The sequence below is a fragment of the Dermacentor andersoni genome, chromosome 5 (genome assembly GCF_023375885.2).
Source record: "Dermacentor andersoni chromosome 5, qqDerAnde1_hic_scaffold, whole genome shotgun sequence".
Taxonomy (NCBI): domain Eukaryota; kingdom Metazoa; phylum Arthropoda; class Arachnida; order Ixodida; family Ixodidae; genus Dermacentor; species Dermacentor andersoni.
In genome coordinates this window covers 158,774,192-158,786,267 of record NC_092818.1, presented here as the reverse complement: position 1 = coordinate 158,786,267, position 12,076 = coordinate 158,774,192, and the positions used below count along the sequence as shown (strand labels likewise).

The window sequence follows — 12,076 nt, the reverse complement described above, 5'->3', positions numbered from 1 at the left end:
AGGAACTGTTTACTCTGTAAAGATAATTCTTTTTTCTTGGAGCAACAAGAAGCGCCAGTCCCATGCCATGACAGCACTGCTGCTGCTGATGATGCTGGCAGCTGTGCCCTTCATAACGGGGCGCCAAAGAATCTAGACCATGGTACAGCCATCACTCAAAAAAAAATTATAGAATTGCTATTCTTCCTAACGTGTTAGAAAACAAGGAGATAGAGAAACATTTCTGCTCTTTTAGATCAACATTTCTGCTCTTCCCTTTTGCTTCCAGTCCCAGATGCATCATAGTGCTCCATGTTTCCACCAGTCATCAAGGCGGTGCATTGTAGTGTTGACTATGCCGCCGACTTAGTGCCAATCATAGTGCCATTGGCAAGGTCATGGTCTTGGTGAGCAGGTGGATACCCAGACATACCGTGATGATGTGCACTATGGACTCTTCTTCTGCTGTGCTGCAGAGTGGGCACTGCATCAAGACACCTGCCATATAATGGGCTGCCCAAAGTTGAGTATGCAGGGCTCCCCAGTGTGTCTCGGCTATTAGGTGGCTACCTGTTGAATTATCATAGAATTCTTCTTTGTGGATTTCCTTCTTTTGTTCTATGTACACCGCAGCGAACACATTCTTTTACCGCCTCTAATTATTCTGCCGCCTCCGCTCATTGCACTTCTTTGTGCACCTCTGTTGCTGCCATTGTGTTTGGAATGGCAGGCTGTCGAGTTTGCTGTATAGCAGAAATACAACTCCTTCGAGTCGATAAAGTGTGACAATTTCAAAAGCCATCAACACGATAGCTGTTCAAAGCTGCCCATGAGACCAGGCTAATAAGGCATAATTGTCTCACTGCAGGCACCGTGGTAGACTGGCCAGATGTGAAACATCATATCTCTTTTTCATGTTCCTTGAATATGTCGGACCTATCAGCCTGTGTATAACTTCCTTCATTTTATTTCCATCAGGACGGTGTGTGCACACTATTTTTCATCGCTTATTTCAGTCAAACACATTCAAAACTATGTTTAACAGCAAACATGCTTATGTATTGTAAAATCTACAAAGTTTAATAAGTTTCCAATTCATAGGAGTATTTATGGAATGCAGCCTGGCATTCCAGCCTGTGAATAACCACTGTGAAAGGTAAATTACAGAATAATATTACGTACTGTATTTACCCTATTTTATTGCATGCTCCATTTAAAAAGGCACCTCAATTTCATGGCCAGAAATGATAAACACAATGGTTTTCATTGCCCACCCACCAGTTTTTCATGGAATGAAAAACAGTAATGTTCAACTGTTCAGAGGGCTACAGTGGAGCGCGCATCCCTCATTGTGGCTTTCAGAGGCCTTATCAATATCAACGGCTCACAGTATCCCATATTCAGTGCCATCTATGGCATCTGAAACACCGCATTTCTTGCACTGCAGACCATACCAGCCTGACGAACTTATGGAATAGGCACAAAGCACAATTTCTACAGCTTCCGTGTCATGTGGATTTGATTGGATAACAAACATTTTTAGTAAATATGTAGCTTTAATTTGTACTCAAATCCAACACGCATATTATTTTTTAGTACACTGCTCTGGAAAAAGAAAGAAGTGCACATTAGAATTTATTAAGTACGGAAATTAATAAAATTTCACAAATAAGCTTGTTATTAATCATGCTGTAGCGCATGTCCCAACTACAGAACTGAAGTGGAGCAGTAATTAGGTGATATTAAATAGTATAAATAGTGTGCTTGGCAACAATTTCAAGAAACAACTCAAAATCTATGACAAAATGCATTTATGTTTCAGTTAGCACTTATCGGCACGAGGGAGTGCCAATAAGTAATCAAGCTGATTGGACAGAACAAGTCAGTTTTAAATAAAATAGACAATCTGATATAACAATTTGTTATGAAAACTCAAGGGCTTGCACTACGATGTAGGGCTGTGTCAAATGTGAAAAGCATCACTTTTGAGTCATTAAATTTTGAGCAAGGATGACAAGGCCTGTGCTCATTAGGTTCCAATTTCAATAGTTCAATAGTATGCTTCCGTTTTCCTCATGTACTTGTTGTACTATGTCATGTGAGTAAACATTGATATTGCATATGAACCAAGAAATTTTATAACAACTTTAGTTATAGTTATAGTTTAGTCAAGTGCCCACAGTAAGAGTCGACGACAAGGAGCGAGTTCTTTGTCAAAAGGGCTCCTGGACGCCGTCGCCACACAATCTTAACCCACTCTTCCACCATGGCACCCGTCATCCACCCGTTATCATTTGCATGCACAATGACATTTCTTGGGAAAGTTACTCGAGCAGGCAGTGTCTTCCCTTTAAATATCATATAAGGAGGGAGTTTATGTCCATCAGCTGTGCAGCACACCATCGCAGTTGCGCACTGCTTCTCGTAGCCCGCAGAGCACACCTTCACCACCTTGGCACCCTTTTCATTCACGGTGTACGCCACCGGCATATCAAAATACACAGCCGTCTGGTCGGCGTTGCCGATTTGCCCAAGGTTGTAGCCTGCCACTTCTCTCTTTCGCAGCATGTAGCACTGAAAAGCTATCAGCCTTTCTTTGAAATCGCTTGGCAGCTTCTGGGTGACTGAAGTGCGACGTCGGAGGCTGAAGCCAAAGCGCTTCATGAAATTATGAAGCCAGCCCCGGCTGGATTTGAAATCCTTTGGCGTTAGGCCTCGCTCCCTCGAAAGTTCCCTGGCTTTTGCTTGGAGCACTTCTGTTGTTACTGGAAGAGCAGCCGCTCTCTGCGTCTGAACAAAGTTGGCCAAAACTGTCTCCACTTCGTGGAGACAGTTCTTTGGTCCGCTAAATGCCATCTTCATTGCAGTGCACATAAAAAGCTGCTGTCGTTGTCCCCTCCAACGACGGACGTTTTTCTCGTCGATGCTGAAGTCCCGCCCGGCTTTAAGGTTCGATGATGCCTCTGCGGCTATCACAACTTTTCGCTTGAAAGCGGCACTGTAGTGGCATCTCCTGCTTAGTGCCATTGTGATAACACCACGCCGCACACTGATACGGCCGACACGACACAGGTCAAAATGGCGACCTCACTTGTGTACGGTTGGCTACTGGCACGGCTAGTAGTGGCTGTGATACTGACTTTTCTAGATGGCACTAGCTATGCACCATATTTAGCAGTTTCAATAAAAAACTGGCGCATTTTTTAAAATCCTCGAATATAAGCCGACCCTAGAGTTTGAAATGTGATTATTTGAAAAAAACTGTCCGCCTAGATTCGAATAAATACGGTACAAGGCATGCTGGCCATTCAACCGGGCAATCTGAATGCAGCTTTGCAAGCGCACTCTCCTGCTCCTGCCAATGACAGTGATTCAATACATGCACATATGACGTCAGTTCCACCTGAATGGCTGAGAACTCCTCCTGTGATTCTCAATGAGTGCCTTTCCAAGCCCTCAGTGGACAGGACACACTGCCTGGCGAACTACCAAACCACACTGGCACAGATACCAAAACACGCTGCAACACGTCCACTGCAAGCGAGACTCTGGCGACGAGCCCACTGTACCTGCCCAGCACCATACCCCTGCACTCAACTGGCCTGGCAATGTGTCCCAAGTTGCACGCTCCCAAGCCACAACTGAAACGACACGGTGGTGTCCTCGCACCTGTCATCTGACGATACAGCCACACCTCAAGCCAGCCGACTATACCCACTACTCAACGTAGGCACCAACAGCCCCACAAATGAGCATTGCATGCCTTCCCAAGACCATATTAGTGACCTGGATGTCAAAAGCACGCATGAAGGCACCTTGGTGCACTGCATCCTTGGGCCACCACCGTTCCCAGAGTTTTGGCCAGGAAGCCAAACTATCTGGCTACTCAAGCTGAAGGCTGGATTCAACCTCCGTAGCATCACATCACAGCTAAATTGGTACAATATCATGGTAGCTATGCTTCCCTCTGCTCATGCATTTTCATTTCTCTTGCTCCCAAGTTCGTCCTGGGTGGAGGAGTTATGCGACAGTCCCACTGCCACCAACTCATGGAGCAGGTGAGGTACGCAGGAAGAAAAATGAAGCCAGCTTCGGTGAGGTGTGACTGCAACACAGGCAGCACCTTCTCCATTCCTCCTCAGATGCCATGCCCTGCCCCAGAAGCCCTCAATAAACTGGAGACTGTCTATCCAATCTCGCTGTCTCCCCACTAGTATGTTTTTTCCCCACATTCCGGTATTCATGGTGCACTAAGCTTTTGAGAAATGAATCAGAATGTGAAATAGTAGCTAGCATCCTTTGCAATACTCCTTCGGCATCATTTTACTTTGATTAGTGCGAGTTACGTTACACTGAGATCACTGCACAAATGTTCTGTCAAAAGCAACAGAGCTTAGCACTCACCAATTGTACTTCAGGAGACCCAAGGTTGTGAAGAGAAATGGAGGCATCAGGTAGAGTGAAAAAAGGTGGCTTTTCCAGCAGTCACCTGGAAACCAGAGAGATCGGAAGTAAAAATCCATGAGAGATACTGTACACAATGCATGCAAACACAATGCATGCAAAACACTGCAGAAAAACTGCCTAAATGGCAATGAATTAGGTAACTTCAGTGTAAAACCATGCAGGAAGAAAAAAGACTATGAGGGAGCATCACAAGACCATTATGAAGCTTAGTCACAAAAACTACTGCGCATACTATGCATACATTATACATATCCAATGCACATGTTAGAATCTACGTGAAGTGAAGCTTTCGTGAGGTGGTTTTCTTGTGCTCATGCGAGTGCTCTTGCGTGCACATGCTCTCACTCACATTCTGCATGACGTAATGCATGTGCCAATGTTTCGGAGAGCTATTTGCACTGACACGAAAGGAGTACACGTGCAATTAAGGCATAATGGTTTGAGCATCAGGTTGTTGTGCTGGGAGACCGAAGATCAATACCACCAATGGACAGGTAATTCTTTTACTTTCTGTTTGTGGGCTATTTGGCAAGACAGCAGCCGAAGCCAAGGTCAGCCAAGTCCGAGAGGGTTTGCTTTACAAGTCAGAGAATACCGACGTGCAAGCTGTTTACAGATTTAGGTAAGCAAGATGGCTGAAGAGAAATACACACAATGTCCTGTAGATTGTCGTTATTTTCATCCACACAAGACAAGTGGCTCATAACATATGACCTCCTCAGTGCCGACTAGTCAGACTGGGAGAGCTGCTGAACATGTATGGTTTAAGACTGCAACTAACGAGTATGCTTCCTTTGTCTTTTCAGTGCATTCCCTCCCTCTCAAGAAGCAACTCATGCAAAAATGAACATTGCATACCAGTTTTACCATCTATAGAGAGATCGTAAAAACACCTAAATGTTCTAAGTTAAATTTCTAATAGCAGGTTGAGCAAATATCTCAGTGCTCTGTCATCCTGTCTCAGCAGGACAGCCATGACAAACCAGTGTGGCAGAACTGTCTGCACTGTGACAGACAAAGGGATTTGTAAACTGCTGATTAATTCTGCGTTGGAAGAAAGTGAAGACGAAGAGACAGTTTCTGTCCACTGAACTAGCATGTGAAAAAAAAAAAAAATTCCGCAGTCAAAGGGCTAAGCTTGGCGACATGACAATGTAAGAAAGTGGCAGGGAACGGGATTACAGGTCACATGAGGGCAGCAAATGGGCCTGGTATGACCTCATGGTGACAGTGAGTGGCTCGACCACGTAATGGTAACGTGGGGATTGAAATGATGGAACACAGATAAAGGCTGAAAACTGCTATTGTCAGGGCTACAAGGACTAGTAAGTGATGTACGCAGTGGGCCTACTTTCATAGAGTCAATGCATTAATGGGCACAAAAGGGAGAGAAAAAGAAGGAAAGGTGGTGTCAGAGGAGGTTGTCTCGTTAAGGCTCACAGCCTGGTGCAATGCTCTCTTCTAAGGTTTTTCCTTCCTCCATGTGCAAAACTCTGTGTGTGGTCACAACTCAGGAGTATTATAGTAATGGTTGCAACCTCTGGTCTGACAAAAAAACTGGCCATGTGATGAAAGGGACGTGTAGACAAATGTTCGTGCCAGACTAAAAGTAAACAAACAAAATTGCAATGAATTGCATGAACAATAAACAAGCAGCACTTATCCTATGATCGCCTATATACAGGTTGAGACACTCTTAATGAACAAATCTAGTGTGTAGAGCATGAGGTCACTATGACATGCATTGAACATTGTGGCATGGCAACATTGCACAGGGCAAAAAAAGAAAAAAAGAACACTGCTTTAGCTTGTTGACTGTGGCAGCATGTTCTGAAGTCCCCATTCCTGTGTGTGAAAACCCACCTGTACATCACTCGTCATATTTCTCTGGTGCTTTATAACGCACCGGTGGGTCATGCACTTCTGAAACTTCCTCAAGCACCAGAGAGATAGTAACAAGAAGCTTGAAATCATAAGCAACAACAATTTTTCCTCTTCATTAATTTCCAGCAAAAATGTTTCTAGCACACTGCAGGAAAGCCCCACACAACTGCATACGAAGAATAACCAGTGTGTCCTACCAGTGACCCATGCTACAGTGAACTTGTTAAAGAGTACATGCTTTCAAAAGGAGGCAGCATTTAATATCACCACACAAGGTTAGGTAAGCTGGCTTTGAGGGGCCACGAGATGGATTTCTAAAACAGGCCTCTATCTTATGCACTAAATTGTCCGTCATCTCAATGCAGTGGTTGAGTACATTTTGACCAAGTGTATTCTTTGTTATTTTTCTTGTTGTAGCTAACAATAGCCACATAAATAGAAATTAACAGAAAGAGTGTCAAATTTTTAACAGCTAGCGGCAGTTCGTGACCGTGATTACAAATATGTTTGTGGCTTATACTTTCATTCTAGGTGAAGCAGGTGACATCTGAATGTCTTCAGAATGCTCACCAGTTACAAAGCTTCCACATCCAACTGCTACGTTTCTGAAATCACATGGTATTGCCCATCACATGGTGTCTGCCTCTACTAGACAGTAAAAAAGAAGGAATTGTGCAACAATGCTGTGTGTCTTAATGGTAGAACTCGTAACCACCCCTCAGTACATAATACCTAATTTAAACATAAATAAAATTTTAGTGTTTTAACGTTCAAAACTGCAGAGCACGTTGCAAGGGATGCTGTCACTGAGCGCTCTGGATTAACTTTGACCACCTGATATTTTCTATTCTACGTCTTAACCACGGTCACGGAGGAAGACATTTAGGAGGTGAAACTCCTGTCAGCGCGAGCGAGCGCGGGCGACCAGATAACGTCACAATTGTATGCGCCGACGGGGCCGTATGCAGTGGCGGTGCCATGCGGCACGTCGTAGAAGCCGCAGCGAAAAAAAAATGAAGCGCCCGAAAGGCGGCTCCGGTGCGCTCTCCGGCCACTACCTCCATGTCCTCAATTGAAGTCAGGCGCGCGCGGCCGAACAGGAGCAACACGCTCGACCAGTTGCCCTGGCAACCGCCACAAACGGCAGTCATTTCTTTCCAGGCCGCCAGCATGATAATGGCTCCACGGGCTTGTGACCTTTTCTGGTCGCCGCAAACAGCGGAGTTTCTACTCCTAAATGTTTCTTGCTCCATGACCACGATACAAGATCATTTTTTGCATTCTGCCCTCATCAAGATGCAGCCACCGTGGCCAAGAATAAAACCCGTGACCTTGTGCTTAGCAGCGCAAGCAGTAGGTTCAATAAAGATAGCCGACACCCATGAATGCTGCAAGACTCTGCAACACCAGCAACTCCAATGTAAGTTCTATACAGTAGAACCTCGTTAAAAAAAAACCTCAAAGGAGTGGAGAAAAATGTTCCATTTAATAGGAGTTCTATTTACTGAGAAAGATGCATAGAGGTGCAGCATGATGTCATACGCCTTTTGAACATGGTTAGATTTGCTAAGCATAAAGTAGTGAATGCAGCAGCTAGTTTGTCCCATGGTTCGAGCGTGGCCAATGGCTACTGGATCGACTAGGCTTCACTAGTTTTGGTTTCGGGGAGGTGTTGGCGATGTATCAGAACAAAAACATAGCTCTTATTGCTCCTGTCAGTGGCTGAATAACATGTAGTGAGCAGGGGGATCCCAAATTATCGAATTCATTCATTCATTTATTATACCCTCAAGACCACAAGGTATGGCGCACTATAAGGCATCAAAATTTTGGTTGCCTTTATTTTGGTCATCTATGGAGCGAGTGACGGCTACAAGTTGTCCAGGTGCGCTCTGCTATGCTATGCATTAAAAATCTATCAAATATTTGCCTGACTAAGCCTTTTCTACCCCTCTTTAAGGACAACTTCATGGAATGAAGACAGATGACACAAGAAATGTGTTTCAGGTACTGCCTCTTTCTGAAAAAGACAAAAAATCCTTTAAAGCTTGCTTTTTTGGCTCTGTTTACAGAGAGTTACAAAAATTTTGGTTCCGATTAAGAAAAATTATTTGCATTACCTAAATACAAAATCAGCCAATTAGAGGCTGCTAATCCATTCAAGTGGCAATTCCATTTAAGCGACTTCCCTTTATCGAGCTTCTACTTTATTTGTTAAAACGGACGTTTGGGCAAGTTGGCAAGCCATATTTGAAACAGATCAGCGCGGTTTTGACGGGGACCAGGGAACAGTGCGGTTTTGACGTCCGTGTCGTTTCTCCCTGCTTGTCCCCGTCAAAACCGCGCTGTTCTGTTTCAAATTCTACTTTACATCACAAATTGTCACAGGCTTATAAAGAGCACTCACCAAACAATTCTATCAGATTAAATATTATGATGGAGGTAGCAATGACAGCAGACTGGCCAGCTTCAAGACCATTGATGCCGGCAAGAATGTTGATGGCATTTGTGCAGAACACAGCAAGCATGCCCATGTATATGTAGTATAATGGACCTGCAAAATAATTCACATTTAGTATGAAGGGTACTTCTGTGTGATGCAGACAAATTTATGCCATTCGTGCTATGCTCAGATATCTACATAGGTGGCAAATTCACTTTGCATCATGGAATACAATATTTGAAAGAAAGCAGGAAAACAAACCAAGGTGTATCGAACCAATACCGGGGTTCTGGCTTGCTACAAGGATGCCTGAAAAAGCATCTAAAAAAGTGGCAAAACCTTGTGTCATAGTACGTTACAAATCTTTGAGATCCCATGAATATGAATCCTGCTGATCAACTGCTGTTTTACATTCAACATCAATGACCACATCTAAGTTTAAACAGAATATTTGGCTGAAAAATAAAGAACAAGCCTAGTGTTTCAAGTATGCTGAATACAAATTTATGATGCTGAAGCAAGCCACATTTCAACACTTACTAACATTCCAACACAATTCTTTTTTTTTTTTTTTCAGGTGCAATTCCCTCTCTGCAATATTTCATTTTTCTTGGCTTTTTGGTGGGAGCAGCTTCTACCGGCTAAGACAGCAATGCCATCATGACCTTCAGTCTCTATATGAAAGCTATTCACATGCACTCATGCCTCATATTAACGAAACATGACGTCATAAACTAATGAATATAAGAATAATCATAATTCACTTTGATATTCCCATAGAAACACATGCATTCAAAATCTCATTTTAACAAATGAAGTATTTCCTATATTCCATTTCGTACATAGCAGGCAATGCTGTGGAAGTTACACAAATAGTGTGGTCACTCCGTGCATTTTGCAGTGGAGTTATTTTTTATGTGCAACGCTTTCAAAGGTATAACTACTTCGTATATTAAAAACACTACTTGCAAAGGCAAGTTTACATCAAATGGTGTATTATTTGTAGTGGTGTGTGAATATTAGAAAAGTTCGAATATTATCAAATATTATCTTTTTAATATTCGTATTCGATTTGAAAAATATATATTCGAAGATGTTTGATTATTCGGTTGGATACGGATATTCGAATCAAATCGAATAAATTGCTGGCTGTGCAAGAGCAAACGCGCTTCTCATAATTTTTTCTTCTATTCAATCTAAGAATACTGGGGCGATTTCGTGCTGAATTTTGTGACGATTTTGCGCTGCTAGCGAAATTTTGCCTGTAAAGAACAATTAGCCACTTAACTTCTAAACTTTATGGTAAAACCAGCCTTTCAGTAGCAAGGGGCACCGGTTTGTGGGCAACGAAGGTGCCCTTTTCTTCTTTTTTGCAGTGTCACCCCCAATTCTTGAGCATATAGCTTGACAGCAAGTGCAATGACTGTCAGCTGGCACAGGCTGAAGTTCTTTCGAGTTTACGAGCATTTGATGCGGTATAACAAGGCAAAGGCTGGCGAGGACAGCTGGTGGCTATTACCAAATTTTCTAAGTTAACCCGAGCCAAATACACAATGTTTTAGTATAACGGCTCACTAGTCTAGCTTACGAACATAGACAATGCAATTGCAATGTTCCACCATAACAAATAAACCCAACTTGCTAATAAATGCATGTGCATACCATTATTCGATATTCGAAGCTAAGTATTCATACGTGCTTCGTAATTGAAAATTTTGATATTAACACACCCCTAATTATTCGTGCAGCTTTGTGCTCCCAGTAAGTGGTGTACTATGTTTTGCTCACAAGCACAAGTGATGCACTGTGAACCACCGCAGAAACGTCTCACTCCGCTCGTTAGGTGGAAGATAGGTTCAGATCTCCGACATTTTTCAGGTAATAAATACATTGTATTTTGCAACGTTAATGCACAAGACTTAATTCTTCATCGAACTACCGACGCACACCTGTATCTTTCTTTGAGATGTGACATTATCTTTTAGGTCAGGGATAAGAGCAGTGAGAGAAGTCGCTCTGGCCTTCGTAGCATTGCCTGCTATGTGTGAAATGGAGTATAGAAATGGACATAACAAACCACCTCTAGATAAGAATTAAAATTTACTGAGAATTCCAGACTGATTAGCCAGAAATCTGTGATTGCACAATGCTGCTAGTAACTCATCTGATGAGGTAGATTCAAAGTATCAAAAGCTGTCAAGAGACCTGCAAGGCCCTAAAGTACCATTGCTGCCAAGTCCGTGGCTGCTCTACTTCTGCACTTTACAGCCGCTGATTTCCACATTCTCCATGAACCACACACTGCGCCTGGCTGGGTTCAATGAGAGTCGTGTACCATCACACAAGAATAAAACAAGAACAGCAGCATATGTGGCTTGCAGTACACGCTGCATAGTGCAACTGCAGGATCAATAGGCTGCTTCACATCCTACTCTAGCATTTTTGGCAATCGCTCAGCACATGGCCTCTGAAGTCGGACGGCATGCTAAAGTCTACGCTCAGCTTACTGGCAGTTCTTGATCCTGCCAGAGAACAGCTGCAAGCTTCTGATCTTATATGCTTGTAACTGAATGCCAGCATGGTAGTTTAGAAAAGCCTAGCAGTGCACCTAGTAGCACGCAGCAACAAGCATTGTATGAACCTGGAAAATTGCAGTGCTGTGGGGACACACTCATGAAACACTGATGAGCCAAGGGATCAGTACATTGATTTATGCAGGGAGGATAAGTTGATATCATGTGCACTGTTATTTCTTTCTCCAAAAAGGCAGAGCAGTACCATAGCACACAAAAGAGAACAGAGAGAGAGAACATGGCTGCTTCTGTGTTGTCCTTCTGTTTTTAGTAAAGATAGATTCCCCTGACTTTTGCCCTTTTGCACGTCAAGTTACTATGCTGCCTGTTTCAAGGTGACCACTGAAACCTAGCCAAATAGATAATACGGGCTAAAGACAGTGTCAAAACTGACCAAGCCACAGGTCATTGCCAAGCACAAAGCGGAAGGGCTTGGGCACAATGATGGTCGTGTTGTTGAAGGTGACGTAATAGACGACGAGTAATGGCAGAGATGCCAATGTTGGCAACAGCAGCTTGTCCCGCCACTTGAGGTCCAGCACATCGTCCGCAAAGCCCAGCAGCAGCATGCAGCAGATGGACAGTAGCGCCGCCAGAAGCTCGACAAACTGCACAAGGAAGACAGGCAGCACCAGTAAAGGGACACTGAGGAGGAATATTAAGTGAAGCTTCGCACAGCCAAACTCAATATAACGAGGGTGGCACCCCCACTTTTCCCACTCAATGTAAT

The 12,076-nt window shown here is 43.5% G+C and overlaps 1 protein-coding gene across 1 annotated transcript in view; it reads right to left on the bottom strand.

Moving 5' to 3' along the window:
* Alg7 (Alg7 dolichyl-phosphate N-acetylglucosaminephosphotransferase) overlaps positions 1-12,076 on the bottom strand; it is a 34,188-nt gene that overhangs the window by 14,186 nt on the left and 7,926 nt on the right. Inside the window, exons 3-5 of the mRNA XM_050179016.3 lie at positions 11,741-11,954; positions 8,738-8,884; positions 4,384-4,468 (exon numbers count right to left, since the gene is read on the bottom strand). Coding sequence (XP_050034973.1) covers positions 4,384-4,468; positions 8,738-8,884; positions 11,741-11,954 — 446 coding nt within the window. The remainder of the gene's footprint in view (positions 1-4,383; positions 4,469-8,737; positions 8,885-11,740; positions 11,955-12,076) is intronic.